Source organism: Prunus dulcis, chromosome 6, assembly GCF_902201215.1.
Source record: "Prunus dulcis chromosome 6, ALMONDv2, whole genome shotgun sequence".
NCBI classification, from domain to species: domain Eukaryota; kingdom Viridiplantae; phylum Streptophyta; class Magnoliopsida; order Rosales; family Rosaceae; genus Prunus; species Prunus dulcis.
The window spans coordinates 3,064,948-3,082,648 of NC_047655.1; the positions used below are offsets into that span (position 1 = coordinate 3,064,948).

The window sequence follows — 17,701 nt, forward strand, 5'->3', positions numbered from 1 at the left end:
TGGCCTTCATTAACTATTGCCATTTAGCGAAGTGAAAATAAAAAATGAATTGACATTTTCGCGCCAGGAAGGGGTCGAACCTTCGACTTTCTGCTTAGGAAACAGACGCTCTATCCACTGAGCTACAGGCGCTTGTTGTTATATATCAAACCCAAAATTATTTAAATATGCTTCCATTGCCTATTTTGAGGATAATGTCACACTCTCCGAGGCAAGAGAGAAAATGTCCAGACATTCCTGATATTCTTATATATATAGAAAACTAGAAAATCAAATAATCCCACAAAGATTCTTTTGTGTATTTCCCATGAGGAAGACTAATATATTTTCTTCTCTTTCCCTTGTTTAGAAATGAAATAATAAAAAATAGTGAAAATATGTGCAAACATTTCTCCTCGGTGCCAACAAAATATCCAAGGGTACGTCTTTAAAGGAAGTTGAGTTCAAAGTATAGAAGACATCATAATTTAGTCACCATTTTGTTTACATGACTAGGTGTAGAAAATCATGTTTATACCCACACAAAAATAAAAAAAGATTGTAGAAAACAATATGATTCTCTTATAATATTTCTTCTATATATTTCCGTTTAAATTCTGATACTCTCTATCTCATGTGGAAAAACAAAAAAAAAAAAAAAAAATTTAATTGCAACGGAGATAACATTATTTTACTAAGGACGTAGAAGTGTTATCATATGTATCATACTATCCCCGTCTCATGAAAATCCTTCTCTTCATGTGGATCTCTTTGGTAGTCTTTCTACTACCAAAGAACTGAACCCAGGAAATTCAACATAGATTCAAAAATAATACTATGATGAAGCTGCTGGTATATCTCATTTCAAGATAATTAACCAAACCCAAATCAATAACACAAGATGGCATATGTTGAAAGTGAAAAATCTCCCATGAAAACTTCCAGGATTTCACCAAATTTAACACCTTTGATTTTTCATAGTGTTCTAGCTGGTTTGAACAAGCTGTAGAAATCTTGAGCACAATGATGTGAAGAAATTGAAGAGCTAAACTGCAACTTGCATTAATATCACAAGGCAAATGGCAAAGAAAATGTTTCAACAAAACAGATTCATAATCTGTTCTGTTAGCTTACAAAACAAGCAATTATTGAAACAGATGGAAATTAGAATCTCCTTAAATTGAAGATGAAAAATGCTTTTGTTGTGTGAATCCTCTCCAGATCCAGCTTCTTCAAATTACTGGCCTTCATTTGTCACAGGCTTCTCCAGAAATGTCTTCTTTATCCAATCAAATGGCTGTTTCATGTTTTGTATGAAGAAAAAGGAAAGCATTAGAATCATACAATAAAATAAAGCAGCTTTCAACTATTTCTTCATTTCCGCATAATTTTTACTTCAAATTTTCATATTTATTGCAATCAATCAAACTATGGCTTGTTGAAAAAAAAAAAAAAAGATAAATAATTACAGGGATGATAAAATCTGAAGTAAAAACTGAAAGAGAAAGGGGGAACCTGGATGAACCAAAGAGCGCCGGTGCCGGCGGCGACGCCCCACATAGCGAGGGCTTTTACATCGGAGGATTGAGGCCTCGGAAGCTTCGAGAAACGTGACGATGCCGCTGCGATTCCCCCTGCCATTTTCAGATCTCAATTTGCAAAAACGCAGAGAGCTCAAAACCTCAACCCTATCAAGTCAATAGCAACTTTGACTTTCAACAAAATTTGGCCGCTGCGTTAGAGATCACTTTGAATTTTATTGGGAGTGTCTTAACGCAACTCTCGTTTATTCGTTTCTCAAATATAAAATTGCACCTCTTTTTTCTCCTCCTTTTCTTTTCTTACAATTTTTTTCTTTTTCTCTCAGTTAGGAAATTACAAGAACAAAATTTTAAAATTATTATAAACCACCCAGAATGTTAAATTCTCTTTTGTGATTATGGTGTATAATCACAAATTGGCAATCAAGAATGCAGCCGTTTTCATTTAAAAGGGTCATTGTAGCAAAGGACCCACTACCGTAGTGGTTTAGAGTATTTACTCCTTCAGGCAAGGTCCTGAGTTCGAGTCCTAGCATCCGTATTGCGTGTGTGAGTTTAATATGATATCGCTCCTTTCAATAGAAAATGACCTCCAAAAAAAAAAAAAAGGTCATTGTAAAAAGTAGAGTTCTAACGGATTTTTTAATTAAATTGGACAAGTGTCATGATCATTATTCGGTGAACTTCTAAATATTGACACCTAGGCTAACAGGGTCTAACCCAATAGGCCAAAGGCCTCGACTTCCGAACTAGTAATCTCAAGTTCGAACCCCCGTGATACCACTCCAACATCTTACAAATCTCGTTTAAAAGGGTCACTCATAAGGACAGGTGGACCCAATTCAAATCCAATCCGAGCCGAGCCACAACACTAGAGGATTTTGCAACTTAAGTTGGTCCCTTTTCTTCTTCTTTTGCCTGAAACATTGAGTTTGGTCTTACAATGGCATTTGATTCTTAACCTTAGAACTGACATTTTCTGAACATACGTCTGGGTCTAAAAAGCAAAACCAAGGCAAAACGATGAATCGTCTCGAATTTGCAAATTATTGCTGCAGGGAGGCACATATTGCACCTGTGAATGTTAGGCACAGGATAGGAGTAAAACAGTGTCAAGTTATATATGCCTTTCGGAAGCCATTATCAGTCCAAAGTATTTCATTCCACTACAAACTTCTCAAGTCAACTTCATTTTTAAGATGTACAATGCAAAACTTATGAGCCAACCCTAAGCATCAAACCCTTAGTCCTTGGTACAGATTCTAGGTACATTAACGATATAAAACGACAGACCTGAAAAGTGGACAACTTACAAGGAACTAATTGTATTCAACACCTTTGCAGTCCAAGCCTCAAGTCAGAAGTAACATGCCTATAGATGAACATTACCAAACTTGCAAGACAAGCAAGCATAAACAGCACAGGCACATTTACAGCTGACACAGGCCACAAGGTGTGTGTGGAACGGAGGAAGGGAGAGAGAGGTGGGCGACTTCTACTCTGGCTTCCACACAGCGTACATCTTACCAACCTCACGATCTTGAAGCCCCAAGCACGACTCGCTGCTTGTAATTAAAGAGGCACTGAAGGTCATTAGTCGTCCCAAGCACTATCTGCAGCACCTTCTCGTTTACTGTTGGAATCAGCAATCATGAACCTATACTTGTCCTCAATGTTTACGGATGTGGGTCCCGTTATTGAGCACTTTGATAGAGCAACCCTAGCTTGCTTTTGAGCAGCTGCTGCTTCTCTCTCTTTCTTTCTTGCAGTCTGATAGTTAATAGCAGAAATTGTCAAGGTTTACAAATGCAAGAAATAAATTAATCTCTTCTTTCTCCCAAGATTATCTAGAAATGATAAAGAAAGGCTAGGCGCTAGTACGACGCCAAAGAATTGACCCCTCATAGGTTATCTAAGAATCTGTACCTTTCCAGTTGCAAAAGCCACAGCATTTCCAGATCCAACATCTGCGATTGCTTTCTTTATATTTGCCACAAGGAACTACAGTGTGCCATCAAGAAACAAGAATGAAAAGTTATATTCTGCCAATGGAAGAGATCATAAGTAAAACAAGCAGTAAGAGAAGGTGGAAAATAAGGTACCATATCACGATCAGTGTAAAAGGAAGTAGCTTGTCCCATTGATCCTGCTCTTCCCGTCCTTCCAATCCGGTGTACATAATCTTCCATGCTCTATATTGAGGTAGCCATAACTGAAGCTTCAGGTTTGCTATTTCACAACAAAATTAATAGCAACTGAAAAGACCAAGCTAATGAGATGCTATCACATGATAGCAGAAAGACTTAATGATCATAGTTGAGATTGATTTTATGCTATTCAAATTCCAAAGATCACCACCCATTAGATCACCTATTCCAAATATCACAAGTTGACTCATTCAGAAGAATTGCCAAATTTATTGCCATTTTTCAGATAATCTTCTAGGTTGGATAAGTGGATTCCAGATATAACCCAACCAACAGGCCTTTTAATTGCAACCAGGTATACCTTCGGAAGATCCAAATTGATAACATGAGCAACTCCTGAGACATCCAAACCACGAGATGCAACATCAGTGGCCACCTGCACACAAGGCCTCAATAAGGTACATGGATGGCAATTTTAAAAGCTTCCTTATATTCAAGCAGAATCAGACAAGTATAAACAGACAAAAATGAAAATGTGAAATGAATAGAGGACAAGTAGCATCAATTCTCTCTAGCAACTGAGGACGTACCAAAATATTGGTAGTGCCTTTTCTAAATTCACGTAGAGCAGCCTCTCTTTCACCCTGAGTACGACCACCATGAAGAGCAACCGCATGCAACCCTTGTGCTACCAAGGCATCAGCAACTTCGTCACATCTCGTCTGCATGCACGCCCAAATTCAGAATCCAGTGTTAAATTTCATGAATAAGCCATACAAGATTAATCATCAAAGCCTTTGTCTGAGAAAGTAGATAGTAAGGAGAGAAAATTAAGTCACGCCAGATTGAAAAGTATTTTTGCCCCATAGCAAGCATATAAAGCACTCCGATGGCAACATGCACTCAGAAGTAGGAAAGAGTTTGCATTAAATTTGGATCAATGTACAAAGGTTTCACAATTCAAGCTTTTAAGAACATTTCATCACCAAGCCCTAATTTAAACTTCTTTCCATTATTCAGTACACTTCAAAATGTATGCTCACAATATTGGAATGCAGATGCATTGTTAGGCATGATGCTCACCTTTAAACCAAATCATAAATGAGTGAGTTGTCCACAAGTATAGAGATTAAGAGGAGATGCAGGCAAACTTGTCCATCAACATTTATACCCATGACACTTTTAATTATAAGGTTGAAATGATGACAGTCATAATCAAGTGAAGATACGATATGGAGCAAAATGTACCTTCCTTTCAACAAATACAATAGTTAAGGGAAAGGGATGGCCAGATCTTTCAACCCGAGATGCCTCCTCTACGAGCAAAGCCAAAAGCCTATCAGTCTACACAGACAAAGCACCATTATTGAGTTAAAACCAGGCCAACAACTCTCCCAGTTAAAGGGTCAGACGCATTTCAAACTACATAGGTAAGCAAAAGATAAGCTGAGGAATATGCTTGTCAAAGATAATAAGATCAGTATCAAGCACATAAAATACACCGGGAACACAGATTTCCAACCAAGTAATACATAGAAAAACTCTCCACAGCACACGTCTAGCATAAATTTTTCAGTACAAAATCAAATCAGACAAGAAGTGACTGAACAATAAGGGGAGTTAAAAAGCTAACATAATCCACAAAAAAACCATCCCCACCCTCAAACGAAAGAAATTTAAATTAAATTAAATTCTCAAACATTGCAAATAAAAATTAAAGAGAAATCAACAATGATTGTTCTGGGTGAACCAACCTTCTCACTCTCAGAAACCTTCTCCAAAGTCTGGGTTACATTTGCTGTGGGGCTACTCACTTTTCCCACCTTCACTTGCACTGGGTTAGTTAAGTATTCCTGAAATTGGACAACAGAAGCTAGAATAAGTGTTTTTCTGAAAGGAGAGAGAGAGAGAGAGAGAGAGAGAGAGAGAGAGAGCATAATGATCTTAATGTTATTCTAATAATTAGATTTTGTATATTGGAAAATGACAAACTAAAAGTTCATTCCAAACTTGGGATAAAATTACTCTGCAGTAAAGGGTAGAATGCATTAGTGGCTATTGATATGGTCAAGACTGCACGGTTTTAGTATCTCCTCTAACAAGGAACGTGATAAATAGGTCTAAATACCTATCTGCATGTTGCAAAGCAACAAATAATATGAAGTTACCATCAAACAAAGGGATGATATCTCATGTGTCTCTCAGTAATACAATAAAATTCTCAGAAACTTAAAAGATACAGGACAAAATTTGCCGTAGAAACATAAGATTGTAAAATGAGAAGGTTGATTTGATTAGACAAATGAACCACAATGACACTTTTCTCTTATTCTGTTTACATTGAACCATGCTTTTGACTTATTTAATAATAAACGTCAAATTTTTTGATCATGTATCATATTATTAAAATTAGGAAATCACAAATATAGCCAGCTTGATCAAAGGGATCCATTATACGCATATTGGCACAAGATTTGTAATACTATCAGATGGTGTTTAAATTTCAAGGGCAGGGAGGGAATTGGCGTGATTGGTAACTTATTACAAAAATAAATCCAGCCATAGACTGCATTTCCAAAAAAAACATTATAGTTGTATAACACATAAAAGCTTGTTTAATAAGGTAACTTATTGGAAAACCTTACCTGGGCTAATTCTTCAATCTCATCAGGCATGGTTGCACTAAATAGCAAAGTTTGATGCTTTTCAGAAAGGTTCCGCATCACCTAAAATAGCATCAAAAGAGATGTGACATATCCTTCCAGAAGTAAACAGGGAATCAGATGATTATATTATGTGTTCTAATATATGTATCAGATAACCCCTTTCAATGTTACGGAAATGCTTGCAAATAACGGGTTTAGGAGTCAAACAATTATTTGAACATTGAAAATGCTTTACAAGGTTCAGAAATATAGAAGGGACACAAAGTTGTAAGAAACCTAAACGCTATTCAAAACGGAACCTAAAAGTGAGGTGAACATCATGTATAAGTCTAAATCCTCCAGGACGTTCTATATGTCTCCTTGAATTTGTGATTCCACTTGGTTTCCTCCAACTGCAGGCTTTTTTCCAAGGAATATTCTCTCTTTCTATGTTCCCTTTCATTGTTGCCCTATTCTTTATAAAGTTTCATTTCTCAAAAATAGGCATTCACGTTGAGCCTGATACTTGATGCTACAGGTTTGGAAATTATAAATGAAAGGAATACCCATGGAAGCATTGGAAGGAATAAACGGTTGGACACAAAAACTTTGGCTCAAGAACTTAAAAACGCAGGCCAAAACAAGCCACAGGGACGATGGTATGACATAATTTCAAAAGCAAAAGGCAAAAATATTCTTTTTTTCAGACACAATAGCATCAAAAGGTGAGACAAAATATACCTCTCTTATCTGTGGTTCAAAACCCATGTCAAGCATCCTGTCAGCCTCATCCAGAACGACAAATGAAATTCTAGTGACGGAAGTATTCCCTTGTTGTAAATGATCTATAAATCGTCCAGGAGTAGCAACCACCACATCAACTCCTGCTCGTAGCTCAGACCTCTGTCATTTCATCCAGTAGCAAAGCCACAACCAAACAAGTATTAGCAAAAACTAACAGGAAATAATATATTAGAATGCTATAACAGTTCAGAAAATCATTGCACTAAAGGAATATCTCACTCTTACTACATGAGAAACAAGGGAGGTACAGGTTAAGTGGTTGATTTTTTAACCACAGGTATGAGAGTGGGGGAGGAGGGCATTAGGCAGAAATAAATGTTCGCAAAAACTATAATACCAGAGAAGCAATAATTCAGAATCCTAGCCCACACCAACCTAGGCAATATCGAAAGCAATAACACAGGATAAGAAATAATGAATTTTCTACGAAGATTAAAACAATTATTTGAATAGTAAAAGGTAAAATTATTGAGCCAAATCAATCACCTGCTCAGCTATGTTGGTTCCACCCACAACTATGGCAGTTCTGAAGGACTCAAGAGATTTACTAAAAGCTTTGACCTGTAAAAACACAATCATAACTTAGCACCTACGGAAAAGTATTACGAAACAAATTCCAAGCCAACACAAAAAAAAAAAAAAAAAAAAACTTGCAATCACAATGTTATCTTTTGCAGCCTAAGCACACGTATCGTACCTCTTTTTCTATTTGTTGGGCAAGCTCTCTAGTCGGGGCCAATACCAAAGCTAGTGGTCCATCACCACGTTGAACAGGAGGTTGAGCCAAGCAATGCTACACATTGAAATTTAAAATTAAAACCTTAAGTAAAACAAACCCACTTGGCAGGCATAACGTCCAGACTGCATAAGAATATCAAATAACGCAGCCTCGGACCTGTATCATTGGGATGGCGAATGCAGCTGTTTTCCCGCTGCCAGTTTCAGCACAACCTAATAGGTCCCTCCCACTGAGGGCAACTGGCATGGCTTGAGCCTGAATGGATGTTGGCGTGGTGTATCCATGGTATGCAATATCTTTCATGATGCTAGCGTGCAAACACTGAGAATAGCGAATCCAAATGGTTTTGTTACACCGTAGAGAAACAAAAACAAAACACGCTAGTAAAAATAGAAGCAAAAATCCAATTCTGATAAGACACAAAGATGATTCACCATATCTGCAAAAGACTCAATTGGTGCAGGAGCAGGAGCTGAGTCTGGACTAACAGAAACATCCAAATTAAGCCGCAAACAAACCTCTTCAATCTGCAGGCATGTATAATTTTGTAAATAGACTGATAACATTAATAAAACATAAATGTCATTGAAAATATGAGATTAGCTGTAGCAAGAACCCTAAGTAAACGAATTCAATCAAATACAAGGCCTAGAATTTCACAAATTCCCAAAATGCAATTGAAAACTGGTGAAGCGTCGAACCAGTTCAGGCTTCATGCGGAGGACGCGTTCGGAGGGCTTCCACTGAGGGACGACTGCGTCAGGCCGGGCGAGAGCTCTGTTGGCGGTGGAGATAGAGCCGGAGCTCCAGCGAGAGGCATTGGAGTGCGAGAAGCTGGAGAAGGAAGCGGCGGACGACTTGTCGTTGTTGAAGTGAGAGTTGGAGGAGGGGTACGAGAGCTTGCTCTGATCGTCTAGGGTTACAGATGAGGTTTCTGTGGTGGTTGTGGTTGTGGTTGTGGTTGTGGTGGTCGTTGAGCTTGACCTTAGGTGTGGAGGCACATACGACATCGTTTAGCTTTCGCGAAAGGTTTCTCAGAATCGGCGAGAGTTTGATTTATGCGACGACTGTGAGTGGAGTGAGTGAGTGAGTGTTAAAAAACAGTTTGAGAAAAACGAGAGGTTCGTGCGTGCTTTGGCCAACCAATCTATCTCTCCAGTCTTTGTTTTCAAACTCTCGCTAACTTGCGCCTGTCCGGGGTTATGGGCCCACTTGGGTCTTTGCGGGCTTATATTTTGGTGCATGTTTTGGGCTCAATAAGACGGCGTCGCTTCGTCTCTCTCTTTAGCCCGAAGAAGAGAGTGGTCATTTGGGCCACCCATACAAGCGTTTTACTCTTTTCAAGCGACTGCCTAGCCCAATATATATTGTACTAGGCCCCCCACACGGCAAGATGCAACCGGAATGTATTCGCGAGTCCAATTTTCATGTTCTCAATTTTTCTGTGCCCATCCTGTTACCTATTACCCTCTAAAAGTAAGTGCAACGCTAGGGCCTTGCCCTGGCAACAGGCTCTCCTAGGCCGGAGTTTCACCTCTACCGCACCAAATCTAGCCCGGGCAAGGCATGAGACCCACCAGTTTGGGCAAGCCCACAGGCAAAGATGGATTGGGCTGTTGCCCGAAGGCCGCTGACGTCAGTGCTGACCACCAGCTCACATAGCCCAACGGCTACAAGCCATATGGCTTCTCCTAAAGCCTCCGATCAAAAAATTTTGCCCTAAACCCTAAATACCTACCAATATTATTCACTTTCCACACCAAATTTTCTACTACAAAATTCCATTTGTGCAAAAATACAAATGGCATCTTCCATCGAAGCCGGAGGGTCGTGGACAAACGTTAGAAGATGTCAAAATCTTGGTGACGAGGTAAAAAAAAAATTATTTGCCGTTTTATTCAATTTAATGTCGTTATATATATATGGCTCCTCAAGGCAAAACAAATTATTTGCCGTTTTCTTGTATTTCCAATTTCTTTTTTTTAAAATGGATTATTCAAGGCAAAACAAAAAATAGGAAAACCATTACACATGGCTCCTCAAGTGAACAATGCCCGCAGTCAGTTCCAGTGGTGCGTTCCGTGTCGAAAATAATGGCACTATTACTTCCTCCGAAGGAAAATACTCTCCCACGTCGTGATCCGGTGGAACCGCCTATGCCAATGATTGAGTCTTCCTTGTACTCGATTGTGTTGGACTATGAGGACCGGGAGTATTTTCAATAGTATGATAAGTGAGTAGGTATTTCAATTGTATGATGAGTGAGATGTGAATTTTATAATAAATATAGATAAGTGGCAACCAAAAATCTTATCCGAAAATTTAATTTGAAAATTTAATCCAAAATTGTTATTTGAATTTTTAGGTGAGAATTTTATAATAAATATTGACACGTGGCAACCGAAAATCGGATAAACTTATCAAAATTAATAGTTTAAATATAAAAAATATAAAATAAATTAAAGTGAATAGTAATTGTCATTGCCCTTGCCTTTAGAGCAACTCCACCCATTTGCCCTTTGCCATGGCAAGATGGGGCTAGGGCAGCCACCATTCACGTGAATAGTGGTTGCCCTTGCAAAAAGCCATTTCCGTTTCCACCCGTTGCCATGGCAAATGGCAATTACTATTCATTTTTTTGTTTGTTTCACAAATTCTTTTACCTCAATAATTAATTTGGATAATATTTTTGGGTTCCTACGTGTCAAATTTCAAATAAATTTTAAAAAAAAAAATCATTAAATTTTGGGTTTTTTTTAATAAAAAAAATTGGCTGCTGTTGAATTGAAGAAAAAAATCCGATTGGAGAGCCCAGACAACGCCACGTGGCAACAAGAAAAAAAAAAATTCAAATGAATGGGCTGACATAGTTAAATCTCTTTCTTTTACCACTTTTACCATTTTGCTCCCCAACAACATAGTTAAGGATCTATTCAAGTTGAAAAGTTGTGAACTATGCGAGGGTTTCAAATAATTGTGAACCATCTACAGGGCTTGTTCCTCATCTGGGTGCTCAAGACTTTTCGACCCAACTTTCAATTTGATTAGTCCTCATACTTAACATTTATAAGTTGAACGAATAGCGAAGACATTAGACAAATATACTCCACAACTTAATCGAAATAACCTTGGAGTCGGAATGAGGTTGTAAAAATATGAGCCTTGGAGTCGTAATCCATGAAATTGGTTTTGAAGAAAAATAGACTAATAATGATTATAATGTTAAGATTTATAATTGGTCATGTCGATGATGTTGGAAATAGATGTGGTTGACATATAGGTGACGTGGACGATTTTGGGGATTAGATAAGTGAAAATGAAGAATGGTGGGAGGCACTATTAGCTCGTGAGGCGACATTGTTGGAATGTGGGTGTGCCATTCGTTCAACATCCTTTTCAATGGTAGTAGGTGAGCCTTGGAACTGGTCCTCACAAAGTCCCCAGTTTGTATCTATCTTCTTTTCTGTCTTCCAATTTCTTTAATTAAATTTTTAAAGAAATTAACATACTAAATTTATACACAATACACGAATATTAAGACTCGAATTCATGACATTTTATGAGAAAGCAATTGCTTCAAGTCACTGCACTAGTAAGTCTTCTGCACACGTATTTTGTATTTAATTTAGTGACAATCCGCTATAGTTATTCTTCGTATATAACAATCTTATTAAATAGAAATCAAACAATGAACGAGGCAAAGCCAATAATTCTAAAGTATAGCCGTCCTCTAGATATCCCTCCCAATATATAATCCATCACACGCAAACGCAATTTATATATAATAAAGTGATTATGACATGATGAAATCACTCGTGATTAAGAGGTATGCATTTTGTCATATTTGAGAATTTTTCTTCACGAAGAGCAAATCTACTCTTTACAATATGCATAAAAATGAGGAATTGGGTGGTGCTGGTACAGTGTGGTAGGCAGCACATGACATTCAATTATGGAAGGTACCGTTCCACTACCACCTCCATTCAGACGAGACTGAGCATATTTGTGTCATGCTATAAATATGTAAATTTTCTTAAATTTTTATTACGAAACCCAAACGGATTGAGAAATAAAATGTTTTTGTTAAGTTGACTTTAATTTGATGAGGTTAATGGATAAGTTAGGTTGTTGGATTTGAAGAAGATGTAAGATATTAATTTATGCACAAGTTCAACATCCTTTGTTGGATATTAATAAGTGGGAGAGCCAATACGACTTTACATTAAAAATTATATGGGAGAATTTGCAGTATTCAAACTTTTACTTTTTTGGGTATTTGATGTAAAATTGGTGAATGAGAAAGAATGACAAAAAAATTAATGAAAACCAAAAATAATTTAAATTTGTTTTTAAAAAAGAAAGGTGATTTTGAAAACTAGGTTTCACTTTTTTAATTAAAAAAACAGAAAACGAAAACTATTACCAAACATATATGCAGTTTTCAGTTTTAAATAAATGAAAATGGAATGGTTATCAAACAAGGCCTAAAATGGATTAGTTATCCTTTAACTTCCATTGTAATTTTGGTTAATACATAACATAACAATAACAATTGTGTGAAAACCTATCATAAAATAATAGGTTAGGTTCTATTAATTTTTTTTAATTTGACTTATTTTGATCAAATCTCAATGCGGAAAGGTAATATGTCTCTATGGGACACATTATATTACACTCTAAAATGGTACTGAACAAATCAAAATTAGTAGGTAACAAGAAAAGTTGAATTTGGTGGCGTGCTTCATCCAGAAGTACGAACATTTCAACCATGGACAAAGAAAAACACATACAATTCACCTAATCGCTGCTCACACCAATTTTTCTGAAATCAGATTCTGGTGGGACTCAACCCCAACTTGGTGGCCAAATATCCCCTTTTTAAAAAAACATATTGCGATAAGGATATCTGAGAATAAGGAGTAAAAATTAAATCCATAAATTTCATGATTTAATTTTGAGTTTTTCTATTTAAAACTCACACTTTTCTTTGGTCATCTTATATTCTAAGTTTTCTCCAACTTCTAATTCAAATTTTCAAAATTTCTAAGAAAATCTTACTCTCTTCCCAAACTACCCCTAAACACACACCTAGCAGGAAATTATTTTTAAAAAAACTAATCAACCTCACACCCCACATCCCGCTATCTTACTCCTTACCACTCTAAGTTCACCTCAATCTCACATTACTTAAAGAGATAAAAACATTGTTGTCAAACTCAATCGACAACCGACAAGTTACTATTTGCATACTGTATTTAGGGTTTGTAAAGAGAATATGAAAGTGTAGTAGGTTTATTGGATTGAAAGAGAAGAATAATTTGGCAACATGGTGTAAAGGAGTTTGTGTTTTTCTAAAACTTAATATGAAAAGTGGTGGGTTATGTGTATAGATGTACTATGATTAAGTATTAAGTTGGATGACTTTTTTGTCTTTTTACATAATAATAAAACTTAAAAGTTAAATAATTTAAGTATTATGGTTAAAAAATAGGAAAAAAAAACCTTCTGACTGAATCAAATTGTGGCGGTCGCTTGTGAGGACAGCAGCATCATAGCATTGTGATCCTGAAGCAACCACGACACAGAAAAAAAACATACAGTTGCAAGTTGCAGCCTTGTAGGACATCACAGCCGAAGCCGGTGAGGTATCGAAGTACCAGTGGTGAGCCCCACGAAGACAGTTGAGAGGGCTCCACACCCGATTCAAAACAAAATCATTTGACATCTTCGTCCACCTACCCGCTCGTTCACCTACCCCCTACACGCCCAGAGTTCTCCAACCTCCTTACTTCCGTTAAATCTAACGACGTTAATCTCCATTTCCTCGCCTTCACTCACGGCTTCACCCACCCCCCACCCCACAGCCACAGGCCACAGCCACATGACCACGTAACCTACCTAACGGCCGCTCGCCCGTTACTTCTTTCTATAAATCTCCCCTCCCCAAATCCACAAACACCAGTTCAACACTAGTTCACTTTCCCACCCATAACTCATTTTCTCTCATCCGCATTATTCATCTGCCCACCCGCCAAATCACTCGCCACACCCACACAACCCGAAATGGACCTACTCCTCCTGGAAAAGACCCTCCTGGGTCTCTTCATCGCCGTCATCGTCGCAATCACTATTTCGAAGCTCCGTGGCAAGCGGTTCAAGCTCCCGCCCGGTCCGATACCCGTACCAGTTTTCGGAAACTGGCTCCAGGTCGGCGACGACCTCAACCACCGGAACCTCACCGACCTCGCGAAAAAGTTCGGCGACATCTTCCTCCTCCGCATGGGGCAGCGCAATTTGGTGGTGGTCTCGTCCCCTGACCTCGCCAAGGAGGTCCTCCACACCCAGGGCGTCGAATTCGGGTCGAGGACACGAAACGTCGTGTTCGATATTTTCACCGGGGAGGGCCAGGATATGGTGTTCACGGTCTACGGTGAGCACTGGAGGAAGATGAGGCGGATCATGACCGTTCCTTTCTTCACGAACAAGGTCGTCCAGCAGTATCGGCACGGCTGGGAATCGGAGGCAGCGGCGGTGGTTGAGGACGTGAAGAAGTACCCGGGGTCTGCGACCAATGGGATGGTGCTGCGGAGGCGGTTGCAGCTGATGATGTACAACAACATGTACCGGATTATGTTCGATCGGAGGTTCGAGAGCGAGGAGGATCCTCTGTTTATGAAGCTCAAGGGGTTGAATGGGGAGAGGAGCCGATTAGCTCAGAGCTTCGATTACAATTATGGAGATTTTATCCCCATTTTGAGACCCTTCTTGAGAGGCTACTTGAAGATCTGCAAAGAGGTCAAGGAGAAGAGAATTCGGCTGTTCAAGGACTACTTTGTTGATGAACGGAAGTAAGACTTTTTATTTTTTATTTTTTTACTTAATTCATTTTTGTTATTTATGTTGAAAAACAATAGTGTCTAATTAGTAAAAGATAAAAAGGAAACTGTTAGTTACTGAAATTCTAATTTGTCGTCCTTCATTAAAAATGAAAACGGATGAGAATGACAAACTGATAGTGTGAATAACAATATCTAATATATAATACGTCACGTAACTAAATGGTTAAATATACCGCGTTAGTAGCATGACTATCATGAACGGTTTCCCTTTATGGGTCTCATGGAAATTTTGTTGTTCGACTTTCAAAAAATATGTGAAGTTTTCTATTTTTATAGAATATTTGATTAAATCTAAAATGAAATTTGATTTTAATTGTTGAGCAGGAAACTTTCAAGCACAAAAACGACAACAAATGAAGGACTGAAGTGCGCCATCGACCATATCCTGGACGCTCAGCAGAAGGGAGAGATCAACGAGGACAACGTCCTTTACATCGTCGAGAATATCAACGTTGCTGGTAAGTGGGGCCCTCACTTTCCTAGTCTCCTAATTTTTGCCACAGTAAACACAGTGCCATGCATTTTACTGCTTTGCCCAATTTTTTCGAGAGGTTATTATGGGAAATGCAAATGGCGCTTCTCTTAAAATTTTCACATGATTTATGCAAAACAAACAAAAAATAAATCCTATAAAACTTACCGTTCATAATTGCAAGCCTGCGTAATTCGGTGCCCTTGTCGCCGGTGTTTATTGTGAGGATAAAATTTTTGACCTGTTCTTCCACACTCTTTTATTTTATATTTTCTTACAAATAATATTACATATATCAATAATAAATCCTAGATTTTATTTAAATCGCAGTTAAAATATTATGTATTCTGCTAACGGGTCTAGGCGAGTAAAAAAGAGAATTAACCTGCATATTAGAGATTTTAAATTCGAACTCCATAGTATCTTGGTTATGTATATAAGAAGCTCATTCCTCAGTGATTTATATGTGAGACTTTATAAGACAAATTGATTATTTCAACGCCAACTTAGAATTCATTTTAAGTATTCAACTCTAGTTTAACCCAAGCCATTGGTTGTCCTGCATCGTGACATGATTCCTTTTCAGGTTAGGTGATAAATATTTTCTTTAATCTGAATATGTCAAAGCCACCTTGTTAGGTGCATCTAGGTGAACAAACATGTGGCTTCAATCTGAATATATATATATAACCTAGCAACTTTCTTGGGTTTCCTTATAATGATGGCAACATACACATCTTATCCTCTACATTAGTTAAACTTCATTTTATGTACAACCCACTTTCTTCCTGCCAACCCCCCTATGACATTGACCTGCCAACCCACTTTCCATTTGGACACTACAGATTAATCACAGTATGATATATGTGCAGAAACTTTACTCTTTGTAATTTTAATGACTTATCTAACTCGTTACAGATAAATCACAGTATAATATATTTTTTTTGATCAACAGCAATTGAAACAACACTATGGTCAATTGAGTGGGGGATTGCAGAGCTTGTGAACCACCCTGAGATCCAAAAGAAGCTGAGGGATGAGCTTGACTCAGTGCTTGGCCCTGGTGTTCAAATCACAGAGCCAGACATCCAGAAGCTTCCCTACCTTCAAGCTGTGATCAAAGAGACTCTCAGGCTTCGCATGGCAATCCCATTGCTTGTCCCACACATGAACCTCAACGATGCAAAGCTGGGCAGCTACGACATTCCGGCGGAGAGCAAGATCCTGGTGAATGCATGGTGGCTGGCAAACAACCCTGCCCTCTGGAAGAAGCCTGAGGAGTTTAGGCCAGAGAGGTTTTTGGAGGAAGAGGCCAAGGTTGAGGCCAATGGCAATGACTTTAGGTACCTTCCTTTTGGTGTTGGGAGAAGAAGCTGTCCCGGGATTATTTTGGCCCTGCCAATCCTTGGGATCACTTTGGGACGTTTAGTCCAGAACTTTGAGCTCTTGCCTCCTCCAGGACAGTCCAAGCTTGACACCACAGAGAAAGGTGGGCAGTTCAGCTTGCACATTTTGAAGCACTCTACCATTGTGTTGAAGCCAAGGTCATAGATGTAATTTGCGAGGATGATGATTTTGATTATGTCATAAGTGGATGGATTAATATGATAAAATGTGGGGTTTGTGCGACAATGTAAATTTAGTGGAACTTTTTCAATAAAGTATTTTTATTCTCTTTCATCACGGCTTGAAGTTTTATGCTTTTATTTTTCTTAATCTCTTTTTCAAGGTTTGAAGAGTTTCTGTACCACCAACCCCTCCTCCCATGTGCCTAATTTTGAACCATATGAAAGGACATGTGGCTGGCTAAGCTATGCCGCTCAACCTTACCGATATTGAGCACACACCACAGAGTATGGTTCATGGAGATTAGCTCAACTAAATTGATGCAATGATGCCTCACCTAACAAAGTTGATTTCATTGTTGCCATATTTTTAATGTCTTGCATCAAATCCAACTTGGCACATTCCATATGTTACACAAGCTGACTTACATTTTAAGTTGTCATTGGTGATCAGCCATCAAATGCACATTTGCTCCCTCCACCAACCCCTCAAAACTAGTAGGAATGCACATGATCAATCTTGATCTTCAGTTTCATCACCCAACTCCAATCAGTCACTCTAACTTGAATTTGGTATTGGCACAGATCATGCCCATTACCCAACCATTGGTCAACCCCAAATACCTCCGAAATTTGTTGCCTAATTCTTCTTTTGATGATTGATTCAACCTCTGATGAGACACTATACCTTTCCTCTCTTCAACAAGTTTAGTAATGCCTAATTCTTGGCCTTATTCAGATCATATCTCCATTTTTACCCGCATCATCTTAGCTTTTTTCAAAAGCAATTCTAATTCTAAACAGTTTTTCAAGAATCACTTGTAGATTTTCAATAACAAATTTGTCATATTTATATCAGAAGTGATTCCACCATTTTCAAGTGCTGGAAATTGGAAGTCATGTCGTGGAT

The 17,701-nt window shown here is 38.2% G+C and overlaps 2 protein-coding genes, 1 long non-coding RNA gene and 1 other non-coding gene across 6 annotated transcripts; 1 reads left to right on the forward strand and 3 right to left on the reverse strand.

The window, feature by feature from the left end:
* Positions 1-59: 59 nt before the first annotated feature.
* On the reverse strand, positions 60-132 carry TRNAR-CCU. Its single transcript has one exon. It is a non-coding gene; the product is annotated as a tRNA-Arg (tRNA).
* Positions 133-926: 794 nt separating this feature from the next.
* LOC117630776 lies at positions 927-1,821 on the reverse strand. The gene is made up of 2 exons (XR_004586250.1): positions 1,495-1,821; positions 927-1,276 (listed from the first exon to the last, which is right to left on the reverse strand). It is a non-coding gene; the product is annotated as an uncharacterized LOC117630776 (long non-coding RNA).
* A 797-nt stretch (positions 1,822-2,618) lies between these two features.
* Positions 2,619-9,118, reverse strand: LOC117630773 (DEAD-box ATP-dependent RNA helicase 20-like). 3 transcript variants are annotated; one of them, XM_034363548.1, is made up of 14 exons: positions 8,557-9,118; positions 8,290-8,382; positions 8,012-8,176; positions 7,814-7,909; positions 7,603-7,677; positions 7,054-7,215; positions 6,313-6,393; positions 5,422-5,520; positions 4,916-5,011; positions 4,258-4,389; positions 4,029-4,103; positions 3,623-3,712; positions 3,447-3,521; positions 2,619-3,290 (listed from the first exon to the last, which is right to left on the reverse strand). In XM_034363548.1, the coding sequence occupies exons 1-14, from the start codon at positions 8,863-8,865 to the stop codon at positions 3,114-3,116; spliced, it is 1,725 nt and encodes a 574-aa protein (XP_034219439.1). In that variant the 5' UTR covers positions 8,866-9,118; the 3' UTR covers positions 2,619-3,113. The 3 variants fall into 3 exon arrangements, 2 of the variants coding, with proteins under 2 accessions (XP_034219439.1, XP_034219440.1); XM_034363549.1 differs by lacking the exon at positions 4,916-5,011 and having other exon boundaries at positions 8,557-8,973; XR_004586249.1 differs by lacking the exon at positions 2,619-3,290 and having other exon boundaries at positions 3,488-3,521; positions 3,623-3,749; positions 8,557-8,976.
* A 4,590-nt stretch (positions 9,119-13,708) lies between these two features.
* Positions 13,709-16,906, forward strand: LOC117629821 (trans-cinnamate 4-monooxygenase). The gene is made up of 3 exons (XM_034362447.1): positions 13,709-14,703; positions 15,079-15,212; positions 16,182-16,906. The coding sequence occupies exons 1-3, from the start codon at positions 13,919-13,921 to the stop codon at positions 16,775-16,777; spliced, it is 1,515 nt and encodes a 504-aa protein (XP_034218338.1). The 5' UTR covers positions 13,709-13,918; the 3' UTR covers positions 16,778-16,906.
* The last annotated feature ends 795 nt before the right edge of the window (positions 16,907-17,701 follow it).

Excerpts from the sequence above, each read along its gene's own strand:
- LOC117630773 (XM_034363548.1), bottom strand. The coding sequence starts at position 8,865 with ATGTCGTATGTGCCTCCACACCTAAGGTCAAGCTCAACGACCACCACA. Across the intron at positions 8,383-8,556 it reads TCCGCATGAAGCCTGAACTG|ATTGAAGAGGTTTGTTTGCG; the intron begins GTTCGACGCTTC and ends ACATGCCTGCAG. Across the intron at positions 3,291-3,446 it reads TGGCTTTTGCAACTGGAAAG|ACTGCAAGAAAGAAAGAGAG; the intron begins GTACAGATTCTT and ends ATTAACTATCAG.
- LOC117629821 (XM_034362447.1), top strand. The coding sequence starts at position 13,919 with ATGGACCTACTCCTCCTGGAAAAGACCCTCCTGGGTCTCTTCATCGCC. Across the intron at positions 14,704-15,078 it reads TACTTTGTTGATGAACGGAA|GAAACTTTCAAGCACAAAAA; the intron begins GTAAGACTTTTT and ends ATTGTTGAGCAG. Across the intron at positions 15,213-16,181 it reads CGAGAATATCAACGTTGCTG|CAATTGAAACAACACTATGG; the intron begins GTAAGTGGGGCC and ends TTTGATCAACAG.